Source organism: Lepisma saccharinum, chromosome 4 (assembly GCF_977018435.1).
Source record: "Lepisma saccharinum chromosome 4, izLepSacc3.1, whole genome shotgun sequence".
In the NCBI taxonomy this organism is placed as follows: Eukaryota; Metazoa; Arthropoda; class Insecta; order Zygentoma; family Lepismatidae; genus Lepisma; species Lepisma saccharinum.
The window spans coordinates 20,705,582-20,720,365 of NC_139232.1; the positions used below are offsets into that span (position 1 = coordinate 20,705,582).

Genomic DNA, 14,784 nt, shown 5'->3' on the forward strand with positions numbered 1-14,784 from the left:
GGCCATTTTGCAACCTTAAGTGCATATCTAAAATCCTTACCTTAGAGTTAGACGAAAGCATTTACTTTAACATTTTTGCTAGAAGAAATGCTATGTAAATGCTTCCAAAAATCTTATAGCAAATAGTACTTTACACGAAAGCGTTCCATGTAACATTTCATTAGCTTTTGCAATTACAATGTAAATAAAATATATACAGCACAAAAGGCTCATCGAGTTACACCATCTATGGTGAGTGAACGGTTTTCACAATTGAAACATCTAAAATATTCTTCCATACATGTCCTGTATACGTTATAAAGTATGTATTTAAGGAGCGCTATTGATTTGTATCTAATATTGTTTTAAAGGAAACGTTATTCCTATTCAACCGAAAAGAATAACGTTTCGTATAAAACGTTATTAGGTACAAAACAATGGCGCTGTTTAAATACATACTTTACAACGTTTACTGTACACGTATGGAATAATATTTTAGTTTTTTTTCAATTGTAAACGCCGCGCACTCAGCATAGAAGATGTAACTCGACGTGCCTTTCATGCTGTATATGTTATACTCGTACATTGTAATCGCAAAGGCTCGTCGAAAAGCTACATGAAATGCTTGTGTGTAAAGTACTATCTGCTATAAGTTTTTTTGGAAGCATTTACATAGAATTTATGCTAGCAAAAATGTTAAAGGAAATGCTTTCGGCTAAGGCGGGCCTTACAAACGCGGTGAAAAGAACACATGAGAAAGGTTAAAAGTGCAAGGTTGTAAACGGACCTGCACATTACATACATCTTGACATCTGGTCATTGAGGATACGAATCTTGGCGAGGAAAAGGAAAAATTGTATTTCTTCGTAAGGTTAGAACATTAATTAAATAGTTTATCACTTTTTATTCTTCATTCTCTTTAAACGTTTACTGTGAAAGTATTCAACTGCCAAGTACCCAGCTACACTGATGATCAGAATCACCAGCAGGATGTAGATCTTGACGTCAGTGCAGAGGGACGTGCTGTAGGCGTAGGTAACGATGTAGCCCAGACTCTCCCATAGGCGGAAATTCCCGTAGGCTGCTTCTTCTTCCCCAGGGAACATGATTCCACAAAACGCTAGAGAGGGAGAAGAAAACATGCCATTAGATGCAAGGTTTATAGGAATGTAGAGGTTAGGCCAATCGCTTGTTGTCCTCATGCTGACGAAACGGCTGTAAGAGGTGAATGTAACCATTGAAATGAAATCCATATCCATAAGCAAGTGTTGCGATATGCAGATAGGGAACAATGTCAGAAACTGAACACACGAAATCGAGTACACAAATGCACATTTCATGATGTACGTAAGATGCTTTCTCCTTTATAAGCAATAAACCCATGCACAGCTATGGCTTCAGATAAATTCAATATACTGACGGGTAGCTACTTATTATACACAACGCGGAATAAAAACTAATGCCCTATGTTTAAAAGGAGCAATAAGATTTTTTGTTTCAATATGTTACAATATTAATACAAAATTTAATACAAATAATACACCCTGCAATGTGATTTGATGAAGTTTAGTAAATCACTCTATGTTTCTTAAGCCGCGGTCCATATATTTTTAATCTGTGGCCCATAGATTCGTAACTTCAAATTCCAGTTCAATCGTTTGACGGCTCAGTGGCTACCGCATCTTCTTTTCCATATAAAATTAAACATCAGTACACATTCTTACCTAGAGGTTGTTTAGTATTTTCATATTGCAGCACTACCGTTCCGTCGCTTCAAGTGACTTCACATTCAAGCGATGCATTCACTTTATCGCTAACACGTCATTGCACACAAAAACGTGAAGCGTAACTTCGGATACGGGCCGGAGTTGATCAGATGTGTGATGCTTACGTTAAACTAGTGGCTATTCCTCCATGTAGGAAGTGAGGAACTTCCTACAGTTTCATTTATCTAGGTATACGTATTTCCAGCTTTCTACTTTCTAAGAGTTTAATGAGCGTTATAAGATTTTGAGCGCAATCAAGTTTCGTTACTCGACTGTCAAGAGTCAATGTGCTCTTTCCGCTCGTTCCAGATCTGTTGCCCAAAGACGACCGTCTTTGCCTGCCGCTGAGGAACCTTTCGCGTTGTCCTACAGGCAGATCGGTGAGGGGCAGTGCAAGGGAGGGTGGGGGTACGCGGGGAGTTGCCCAGTTATACGGTCCGCGAGGAATTTCCCGTGGGTTCCTCAACAGTGATGCCAACTCTAACATAATGGTTCTAAACCAGCAAAATTTGAACTTCGTTGGTACCTAGCACTCTGTGTTTGGCATAATGGTAAAATCCAGCATCATCTCAAAAAACGGGCGTCCCTGGGAAACAGATACATTGAATTATAATTAAGATATTTTGAGGATTTTTTTTTTTAAGAAAAAATCTCCAGATCTTGTTTGTACTTCTCTAGCGGACTTGTTTCAAGCAAAAGGAAGTATGCCATCCAAGGGACAAGCTTCTTCAGGCCCTGATCCATCCTCTTGCTTTTATATTTTCATTATCCTCCCCAATTTAACAAGGGGGGAACATTTCATAAAAGGAAATCGGTAGAAAGTTGGAGGTCACAAATAAAACAAATGGACGCCGTTACTAGTCATGAAATTTTCTTCAACTTTTGGCAAAGCTGTTCTTAATCCAGACATGACAGGCAGGGAGGGCCTGCATCTAACATTACAAATCCAATGGCTAATCTAAGGTACAGGCGATACATGTCACTGTGTAATTGAACGCATTTTCGAAAACTTTCCTCGGTCTGTTTACCATAACTTCCTACACCCCAAAAATTTCACGAGTCGCCACTGCGTTAAACATCAAATGAACGACGAGTGCGGAAATCACGTGAACAAGTCTGCAACGATACGTACTCCGAGCTTCAGATCACACTTTAAACTAGAAGACTAGCCTCGATAAAGTGAACTTAAAAGAAACATCGAAAAGTTTTGTCAATAGGACATGTTGTCAGGCGATTCCAGTCCCCACAGCATAGTCGTATCGTAGACGATTCCAATACAGATCGTGACGGAGTGGTTATCACAGCTTCCTACGACTTCAGAGGTCCCGAATTCGAATTCCGGAATAGGCATGGGCAGTCACTACAAGCCGCAAAACCCCGCAGTGCGGGGGGGGAGACAATTAAGCCTTTAGGGGGGCCTCCACCATTGTCATAGTAGAAGATTCGCGTATGTAAAAAATAAACATAGTTACTCAGGTGTACAGAGACGAATACAATATATACAGGCAAAGATAAAGTCAAAGTTCTCTGTGCATATAGCACCGTGCAATGAAGGCACATTTAGGGTAGTGGGAGTAGAGCCCTACATATTTTCGATGCCTGACATCTTGCATCTTGGAACTGATGTGATCAGCATCCCGCTCCGGCCGCCTTTACCCCCCCACCTGGTACAATTTGATTTGAGGTTGGGTGGGTCCTGGAGCCGCTTTATGTGGGAACATAGCCGGAAAAATGCCGACCTCAGATCACCCACGCCTGGTCTCCCGCATGGCAATCAGACTACAGCAAATCAGGCTAGAATTTCAGGAGAAGTGCAGTGGTGAAGGTTTCTTCAACCTATCTTTAATCAGGAAATCATTATGACTGCATGATTGTAACAAATGTAAAATTTTCCAAGTGTGAGAAAACGGTGTCATATATTATATATCACATCACCACGGGCGCCTTAACCGGGGGGCCAGGGAGGCTCAGGCCCCTCCAGTTCTAGTTGGTCCCCCCCTCCTATAAGGGGCCCAAAATATATATTCAACATATTGCATAACTTTGCACACAGAAACTTCGCACACGACAGGTGAAATTACGCAAGATTCTGCTCTGAAATGGACAGAATCAATAATGTGGGACTATCACCCCGTTTAAGTGTCTTTCTTGTGATTGTACGTTTACTAATTCAATATTTCCTTTTTCAAACCGACAATCAATTAAGGAAAACGCATGGTATATATTATGAATGAATATATGCGAGAATAGAGAAAGCGTGGTGTGTGAAAGTAGGTAGGTAGAGGGGAGGCTTTGGTAATATTTTGCGGGGGGGGGGGCAAGATTTGTAGATCCGGCACAGTGGCGGAGTGGCGCCAGGGGTCCGGGGTTCGAATCCCGGCCTTGGAATGGATGTTTGTAAGCGTCCATTCATCAATTTCATCATATCATCACTCATCCTCATCTTCGCAAATTAGCAAAAAGAACCTAAAAAGCGTCGTAAATTAACCTAATTCAATGAATCAACGATTCTAATATAGTGCCCTTACATAAAAGGCGCAGTAGTGTCAAATAATCACTTTCATCCCCACATAACCATTTCAGTTCTGGTTTTGTAACCTCTTTCTGATCACACCTCGTACTCTACTACTAATAATAATTATTATAATGATTATATATAATTAATTATTAATAATTTATGTTGAAATTGTGTGGTCTCAGATTTGAAATTTGGAAGATGAAGTGATAAATCGGAAGAAAAGTGGAAATTTTGATTACGGAAAGGGAAGCTGTGCTCTTAGATTGTGACAACAGTGGCTCAGGAAACAACTATGTAAGCTGATACTGCAATATGTACAGTAAAACTTCTCAATAACGGACAGGCCTGGGGGGAAAGTAAATGTACGTTATTAAGTAGTGTCCGCTATTCAGAAAAAAGTGTAGGGTGTTACACATTAGGATAAGCATATTACAGTACGTAGGGGAGACCGCGGTCAAATGTAACACGGGTCAATTGTAACAGTCGGGATTGTGGGTTTGTTTTAATGCCGGTAGATGGCTGAAGTAGCCGGAGAGGAAAAGTAAACAAAGCCACGAAGGACCGTTAGAGTCAGTTACAATATAGGCTGTGTAGGAGCGAAAACGTGTTTTTGTGTCACAAACGTAAAAAAACAAACTTTTCACATTTTTCATTGTTTTGAGCTTCATGAAAGTGATTGTTAGCATTCCAGCATATCAGCACACTTGCATTTGTATCCTGTTTCAGCTCACGTAAAAGTAAGTAGAAGTTCTTTTTTGTTTAAAAATAGTTTCGCTTTTCTTTCAATATGGCGTTGCTGGGTCAATTGGTCAATTGTAACACACCGAGCGGGAACGATTGTAACATGTTACAATTGCCCAAATATACACTCACGTTGTGTGCTAAATTGTTTTCCTTTGTAGTTCCCTTCAACAATTTCATTACATATTATGTATTTGTTTGTTTCAGTATGACGCGTAATCGTGAAAGACGAACGGACCGAGGGACACCCCAAGAAGTGATGGAAGCTGCTGCTTCTGCTGTTATGGACAATGACCAATCAGTGAGGAGTGCCGCTAAGGATTTCGGACTTTGTCGTGTCTCTCTCTACAGGTTTTGTAATAAGAAACGCGAAAACAAGAATCCAAAAACTGGATACAATTCTCATAACCGTGTCTTCCAATCACACGAAGAGGAAATATTGACAGATTATGTCAAGAGAGCTGCTGATTTATATTATGGACTCTCCAACAAGGATCTGAGCCGACTTGCCTATCAGTGCGCCGTTCGCTACAGTTTAAATTTTCCGAAGAACTTGAGTGACAATGAGGTGGTTGGTGTTGACTGGCTGAGTGCATTTTTGAAGAGGAATCCGTCCCTGTCCCTTCGCCGACCGGAAGCAACAATTCTTTCCAGAGCAATGAACTTCAATCGAACAAATAAACAAATTGTTTGATAATCTGTCAAAAGTCCTAGACGAGCATAACTTCGAGCCACAGAATGTCTACAACGTAGACGAGACGAGAGTCCATACAGTGCAAACTCCGACCAAAATCATTGCTTCAAAAGGAACGAAGCAAGTGGGCTCCATAACATCTGCAGAACGAGGGACTTTGGTAACAGTTTGCGTGGCAGTTAGTGCGGTGGGGAACTATGTGCCACCAATGTTTATATTCCCCCGTAAAAACTTTCGCGAGCGTTTTGTTAATGGTGGACCTGAAGGGTGCATTGGGACTGGAAATGCATGTGGCAAGTTAGTCTGTTCATAACCTGAGAACCATTTATGAATGTATGTATGTATGTATGTTGTATTTTATGTATGATAACCCACTATACTCACCAATTCCTTTAATTTATTATGAGTGTAACAATTGACCCATATGAGTGTTACAATTGTCCCCATTAGTGGGGTCAATTGTAACAGTACACCCTTCCGCACTTATTTGCAGATATCACACATATCATGGATCATAAATACGTTTTATGTGTGCACAATGTAACGATCAAGGCCGACCGGCCATCGTCAGGCACGCGACGCACCGGCTCGGTCCCCTCGAAAGACCAAGACCGGGCGAAGTTGCCTACAATTTCTCTTTAGTTTAAATGCCTCGACTAATTCTCAGTTCCTGCGGGTCATGAGAGTCCGCATCCCAAAGTTCGGGTAAGGGTCTGCTTTTGAATAATAATAATAAAAAGAAATAATCTATGCTTACTTAACCAAGAACCTTAACTCTACAGAAGGTAACCTTCCTTACGGTTAAACTTCCATCGTGATCGCACCCGCATCCCACTGACCAGTGAGGATACGCATGCGAGTCGCGAGCGAAATCAGCATAAACAAAACTGACGTCTCATGGATTGATAAAGCCTCCGCCTCACTGACCGGTGACGGCGGGACACCTAACCAAACCAAAAGGAAGCCCGTTAATTTTACTTATAAACCAAATTTACTCTGAAGGAAATACCCATTAACGATTACAGAATTTATTTACTTCTCCAATTTCCAATAAACATTTCAAAAAATTAACACGAGAGAAGGTTCTCCGTTTAAACCTTAATCAACGTATTCACAATTCCCAATATAGTTAAATTAAAAGAAAAATATACAAACTTCAGATCAAAAGAAAAACTACAACAATGCCAAAAATAAAATTTAGATCAATACGACTTCCGTATAACATAGTCAAAACTTTCTATTGAGTAAACATAAAACTCAGAGAGCACTCTCTCATATTACATGTCCATATCCCATCATAGAACTAACACAGCTGTAACTTGGTTTCAATAAACGGGTGACAAATTACTCACTTTCTAATGGTCGACAAAATTACTCGTAACCAAAACCAAAGAAAAATTTACATAACATCTATCCGTAAATTCCTATTCGTGCTTTTGTCATATTTTCACATCTACATTATGTTCTATAGAACGCATGAGGTAAACTACCATCTTCAGGGTCAACCTCCAAAAACATTCATAATAAAATATAAGGGGAGCCTTTCTATACCCAATATCAATGCCATATCTCGGTCACAAATTACAAATGTCCACGTGGAATTCCTTAACATAATAGGGGAATCTATGTCTACCCTTTTCAACGCCGTTGGCTACTCACATTACAAAAGCAAAACAATAGACTTTTACATTAAATTAATTTCTAGAAAAAATATATACTCGACCGGTCACCTATTATAATTAGCTGTTTCAAAAATACATCTAATATGAACCTAAATAAGAGAAACCATAAACTTTCCTTAACGTCCCGGATACTCAGACTTTAAAACGGACATGTAAACTATATAAGCTATCAGATTTAAAAGGCACCCTCTGACCAGAGGTATGCTCTCGGATTAAAGTAACTAAAGAAATAAACTTTTAATTAAATGAACCTCCTGACCAGGAGAATTCAGAATGATTTAGAATAAAAATTAACTCGACGAGAAGGTTGTATATATTTGATGAGCCTAAATTATTAACTTGAATTTACATCGGAGCCACACTGACCAGTGACAACTCCAACAGAATTTATGAATCAAAATTTTAAATTATTAAGATTAAATATTGAATATATGAATCAAATTATTTATATGTCCGCTAAATCCGCTTTAAGGATCATGGTGACCAGCACTAATCCTGAAAGGTGGCTTACGGAAAACCTCGGACATTGTAGAAGGGAGAGCTGACCAGCCACTCCCCACACAAAGCCCGTATTCTCCCAGCCCTGGATCTCGACAAGCGACTTAATCACCTAAAGATTCCTGAATATACTCAATACTTTGCCAGCGAAACGGCTGGTATTTATACTCGCGGGATTACGCAATCCTATTCCCTGAACAAAAGATTTAGACATATGAAAAGTTATTGTTAGCATTCAACAATTACCCCTTCCAAAAAGGCATATCAAGAAACACAATGCAGCATAACTTACTTACAAAACCGCGCAGCGCCGAACGAAAAAGAACCCATTGTTGATAAGAAAGAAAACGAATGCAACCTTCAACTTGCTTTGCCTTCTTTTTTCGCTTGGCAAACTGCGTTACAATTTAAGAAATATTTAAACCTTCTTAAAAAATACAAATCCTTTATACTACATACATGAGGGCTATCGAAAAGTAATTTGAATACCAAAGAAATTTACCAAAATTTATCAATCGTTACAACAATGATTGGCGAAGGGTGAATAGATGGTTTCCAATAAAAATCCGTGATTAATTATTGCAAATGTTACAAATATGCCACATTATTCAAATGTTACATTTGACCCCGGTCTCCCCTACTTTACGAACATAATGTTTTTTTTCCTACATTCAAGGAACAAAATACTGTACTACATACGGTGAATTTAAATTTACTAAAGTATTCCTTTAAAGTCAGTCGTTTGCGTTTCTCCGACATCGTAACAGAATTGACACACACTTCTCAAGATAACCACAAAGAATACTGTCTACTGTCTGCACTTTTAAAAAGAAATACCTTCGGTGTAACATGAAACAATGCGCGCTAGTTGCGTCTAATCCATTCCAGGAATTGCGACCGTTTTCTTTCAGGCTGTCCGTTATTAAGAAGTTTTATTTGCGTTGGTGAGGTAGTTTTCAGTGTCCGCGTCCGTAATTAAGAATGTCCGTTATTGAGAAGTAATATTGCCATTAAACCCCATGTATTTCTGCCGAGGAATTTAAAAATGTCCGTAATTTAGAGGTGTCCGCTATTCAGAGTTGTCTGTTAGGAGAAGTTTCACTGTACATATGCTTATAAGATCTACACCCAGAGTGTTTTCCTCCACTTACCATTAATCTGAGCCAGCCAGACACCGTCTCCCAGCCCCCAGAGGCCGGCCACGACGAAGAAGAGGTAGCTCCTGTCCGGGCTGGGCTTCCAGAGGAGCATTGTGATGAGAAGAGCCAGGTGGACCACGGCAGCCAGGCAGATGACCGGGATTCGGCCCGTGACCTTCACCAGGGACCCAAGCACCAGGGCGGAAGTGGCGTTGACCACTCCGAAGCAAATCATGACGTAGCCCACCTTGGAAATCCCCCAGGCACAGGAGACGAAAGCCTGGAGAAAAAAAACTGATTCAGAAGCTGGGTTAAGATTACCATAAGTCAGTGAAACATGTCACGTTCTGTACTTATAAGCCGTATCACGCTTAGAACCCCGAGCGTCATAAATTAATAAGCTAATCACTTTATAAAAGGGGTTTAAGAAGAAGCTGGAAAGCGCTTCCTTCAAACACATAACATCGGCAACCTTCAGCGGATCTTGAAAATTCCGCTGATGCAAATCCTACCGGAACTCGCTGGGGAAATAAACAAACACGGCTTTACGCTGAAAATGCCGTTATCGAGAGACGCGCTCGAGGCAACGGATTTAGCGATCAAAAGTTCAAATTCTGAATAAATAGTCAGCGTGAGAAAATCTCGTTCTTAGTCGCTTTTAGATTTTTAGCGAATACAGTAATTGCAAGTGAGCTCCAGAGGAAAAGGAGAGAATTACGTTTAATAAGTGATCTTTTAGAAATCGGGATTGCGTTAGGGCAGTTTTGGGAGAAACCAAGTTACGCTCCCTACTTACGTTCATTACAGGGTAGGACCACGTCGAAGCAAGGACCTGCAAGGAGACGAGAACTTGTAACGGCGCTACAGGTAAACGAACATTCCTATGTCTTTCCTCGCCCCGCCTGTTCAGACAAGTGAAGTGTGAAATTGAATGTGTGTGTGTGTATTCTTATTTCACGCGGCAAGCCCCCTTTCTTGTTTGAGTGTTGACGTTGCTCTTCAGAGCTGTACCCCCTTTCTCTTACAATGCACCTCTCGCTGCCAATAAACTTCAAATATCAGGCTTTCACATAGCCTATCTACGATCCCCTAAATCTAAACAACATTGTGTTTAGACGAAACTGTTCCTGTTGAAGCCAACAACTCAGTCAGATTGAGTTGATATTATACCTGCGCATTTGCAGCATTTGGGCATTAAAAATCCATACACACGAACATTAACATTCTAAAGATGTACCTGTGGACCAGACAACATTCCTGCAGTTTTCCTTCAGAAAACTGCTCACTCACTAGATACCCCACTTAACTTTGTGTTACAATAAGTGCTTCTCTCTAGTTTACTTTCCCAGCCAGTGGAAGCAAGCAAACGTTATTCCTATTTTCAAATCTGTCACTGTTAAAGACATTACATGCTACCTATTCTGTGGGGAAAAAATGAAGAATAGACTTCTTACTTTCTTTCCCAGATTCGTCTTGCGTTATTAATTTAACTATCATGCAGTAGGATGTTGTTTACTTTGATATATCCGAAGCTTTTGATTCGATGTATCATCATTGCCTTGTACGCAAGTTAGGTAAATGGTCCAACATCAATGGCAACATTCTAAAGCTAATGCAGGATTACCTGAAAAACAGACATTAACGTTTTATGATATCTGGAACGTTTCTCTTTGCCGATTTCTGGTGTGCCCCAAAGACGTGTTTTTGGTTCTTTATTGCATTTTTTTCTGTCCATTATGCAGAGCTCTAAACAATGGACAACTACAAGGTGAAAACTACATGTGGATAGCCATGAAGGTCACGAAGAGGTGTTTAAAGATCAAACAAATGCATTGCAACTCCATAAATGCATTTCGTGGTATACTCGACGCGCTAGCTTCGTTAACGACCGGCTGGCTTTGGAGTTCACGGAGCGCGCCCACCAGCTGCAACTATCAAATTCAACGCACAGTGTTGCCACACATCTACTATACGCCACATTGTCCCTCACCGCACTAGCACCTTCCCACGGTCTCTACATTGAAGTTGCAAAACTACGGCAACAGCGTATGAAGTAAACGCGGGGACTATAGAAGGAGGCAATTGAGAAGTCTTGGCGAATTTTACTGCATCGGATTGTTGACATATTGTTAGTTTAATGCGGCTCAGAGAAGGGTGATTGCATAGGTCTAGAACCCGAGGGGAGTTGTTTAATTTAATCTTATGTCAATTGGCGTTTGGAAGCTGTTAAAGAGACCTTTTAAACACCAAAATGGAAGCTTAATATAGGCTCTGCCAGAGTGTGACGTCCCTACTTCATATTTATTCATGCGGAAACCACAGCGTACAAAATTGACAGTCGAAAGCGTTGGCACATCTTGTGCCGCTTCTCAGCTGTCTTAGCTAGAGCAGTCTGCCTTTCTTCTTTCATTTCCTTCGATTGTCAAAGATGTTTATGAATCTGATAATTCATGGAAGGGACTGAATAACCTTGTATGCCGATGAATCGGTAAGGCTATCGGATAGTATCGTTTGGAATTCATTTGCCGATACCCACCTGTTACGTACGCGTGTCCGGCTCCTTGGACAACCTCTATATCGGACTCTTTATTAAGGCTGAGGTAACACCTTGTCCGTTACCAGCGATACAGGTCGATATCTGTTCTGTCCTCGAAGAGATTGTGTTGATATTATCTGATTATTTTACAATGATAATTTTGCTGTCTTTTCTAATCTGATCTGGATATCATCAGCTCATGTAATACAGCTATTCCAAGAATGAGGTTTCTGTAGATCTTCTTGCCGTTGCTTAATCCTTTGGAAATACTAAAATATCTCGTTAGCGGTGAATATTAGGTACCCCTGGGTAAAGACCCAGGGTCGCCTTATTGCTGACTCTTGCTGATGATTATCAAACGAAAGGCAATGGTCGGGTTTAGGTGAAGACCTCGTCTCCCTTCCAGGTTTCCGAAGTGATCGTCAGACAGCTAAGTCTACGTCTCGAGGATGAAGACCCTATTGACGGGACTGTTGGGCAGAGAGCACACGGGGTGAAGACCCTATATGTCTCTGGTTGACTGTTGACGTTGACGTTGAAGTTTCTTGAAATTTCATGTTGAAGTGCCGTTTCCATGACTTCCATCTGTTTTAAAGTTGTGGTAGTGGTGTATTTCGATGAATTGGCTTCTGTAACCTCTGCAACTTTCGATCGAGGTTCTCTGTCTGCGGTGGCAGTTCAATTGTGAACTGAATGTTGTGGTCCTAAGAAGGGCCGAGAGAATTTTGGTCCTAAAAGGGCCGTTTTTGCTATGACAATTCGTGTTACGTCTGAGTTATTATTGGTTGTCTGTTTAGAATGCTTCTGTGATGAACTCGATGAGTGTCTGAACGATGGTAATGGCTTTGTCTGTATCGTTCTTTGTCTTTTGGATCTTATCTTTCACATTCTTGATGAGCGTTCTTATTCTCTTGTCTTGCAGTTTTGTCAGGATCCACTTGATGATCTCGTTTGTTTCTTCTTGTTCTTCAGTTGGAGTCTGACGTTTCTGGCTATAATTCATGGTAGTCGGTGGTATGGTCTTCGCTGGTGTCTTTTCTTGTGCTAAGTTGACTGGTAGTTGTTTCTCATGTTCCTTTCCATCGTCTGGCTTTGGTTTTGGTTTCATCTGATGTACCGATTGGAACATTTTACAGCCCCTGTAGTTGGCCGGATGGTTTCCTCCACAGTTGCAACATTTTGCAGGGAGTCTTCGGTCTTTCTTTTGGCATTCTGCCGTGAAATGATTATTTGCACATTTCACACATCTTGGTTGAGCCATGCATTGGCTCTGAGAATGCCCTATCCTCTGACATCTGTGGCATTGCAATATTCCTGGGGAACGGTATGGTACCACTTTCATCTCGTAGTTCAGGAGTTGATCTTGATTGAAGATGTTTCTTGTTGTCTCGCCTTTGCTCAGTGAAACTAAGTACAGTGGCATCGGTCTCTTGATGAAGGTCTTCGGATCTCGTTTCTTCATCTGTTGAACTTGTATTCTGTAGTTTTGCGCTTGTAGTTCTGTCTGTATTTCCTTAGTTGATAAGTCAATTGACAGTTGTCTGAGTACTACTTTAACCGGCCTCTCTGGTTTATCGGTGGCGTAGCTGAGCGAGTGTTCTTTGCAGTGATTGATGAGCTTGTTGAATGCTGGTCTAGTGTTAGCTTGGATCTTCATTCCATCATGCAGTATTCGGATCTTGGCTTGTTGGTCATCTATTATCTTTGTCACAGAGGTGATGAATTGATGGCTTATTTCTTTTGTAGATGTAGACTGCTGGTAACTTGGCGGTCAGTCGGTGAATTGTTTCTTCATCATGGTCTGAGAACGTTTGGTACGTGTTTGATGTGGCTATTGGTTTGACAGTCGGTGGTGTTCTAGCACGTACTGGCTTTTTGGGATGAATAAATGGTTCGTGCATGGCTTCTTCTTCGTCGGAAGAATTGCAGGGGTATTCCCTTTTCATAGCTTGCTTCTCGCTTGGAGTTTCTGGTTTTTGCGGTTCTTCCTTGGGTTGTGACATGAAGTTGTCTCCCTTCCCTCTGGTAGGCTGGCCAGGTCTTGATGTCGATTGTGCCTGTTCTTTCTCTTGGTGTTGCTCTTCTTGCTTACTCTCCTCCTTCTCCTTGTCCTTCTCTCTCTTCCTCTCCTGCTTCTAGAGTTCATGTGCTTCCCTCTGTTCATTGGTCAATGGCTTCCTTGTTCGGCTCCCCGCCGCTCAGCCTCCTCTTCGTTGTTCGTAAAAGTTTATCTGCATCTGGTGTATTTTCTTCTTTCTGCCCTTGGCAAACAATACGTCTGTTAGGATCAAGATCCCAGAGAAGAATTCCGGTTAGCTGTCGAAATTTTCTCGCATTTATACCCAAGCTTGTTGATATGGTAACTAAGTAGTCTTTAACTGTCTGAGGATTGCTATGTTGATAATTTAGTCTTCTGCCTTTCTGGCTTTCCATAATTTGTAAGTAAGAGATAAATATTGTTCTTTAATTTCAAGCAATCTTCTAAAATCATCATTTTCTTTAACATTTGCAGTTTTATTAAATTAACAAAATATAATTTATCTGCGTTTCCAACGAAATCCACAAAATGTCCATTTCGGAAAGAGGCCGTTGTATAGAAAACGATAAAGTAACGTTCCTATAAAGAGACCTTGTTTTACCTATGACAGGAAAGTCGAACTTATAGAGAGGTACCTGTCATACCCGATACTTTTCCGGAATTTTGGTCTTTCACGGAGTCAGATAAAATTCCGTGGAACCCTTTCGCATTGTAACTATCCTGGAAATTATGCAAAGTTCAAACTCTCTTTTCTATTTTGCACCAATTTTGCAAGAAAAACTGGATTTTGCGATTACATAATATCAATTTTAATATTCTGTTGTACTTCTTAAATATTCTAAAGAAAATGTATTGCTAAATTGATGCATATAATTGGAGAAGGTTGATTTCATCTCAGATCATACACGTGCTGTCAACTCACCATCACAGATTTTGCTGAAAAAAAATGTATGTTAAAGGACCACTTGAGGCATGTCCAAGAATATATATATATTATGTTGATTTGTTTCAGTGTTACAAGCTCACGAAGAAAGGCACAATTTTGCAAAAGAAAAAAATGACGCAAGGAAAATAATGTAATGATCAAACCACTGTAAATCAAACACCAAATATGGTAGAGACTTAAGGTTTCCTTTATTTGGAAACTTGTTCAAACTACTTCCAAAACCTTATTAAGGAACATGTTTATGAAA

General features: G+C 40.4%; 1 protein-coding gene across 1 annotated transcript in view; it reads right to left on the minus strand.

Annotated features, from left to right (window-relative positions):
• Positions 1-875: 875 nt before the first annotated feature.
• The window catches only part of LOC145986859 (UNC93-like protein), a 45,787-nt gene continuing 31,878 nt past the window's right edge, over positions 876-14,784 (minus strand). Inside the window, exons 5-6 of the mRNA XM_083121331.1 lie at positions 9,030-9,297; positions 876-1,099 (exon numbers count right to left, since the gene is read on the minus strand). Of these exons, the coding sequence (XP_082977457.1) occupies positions 876-1,099; positions 9,030-9,297 (492 nt within the window). The remainder of the gene's footprint in view (positions 1,100-9,029; positions 9,298-14,784) is intronic.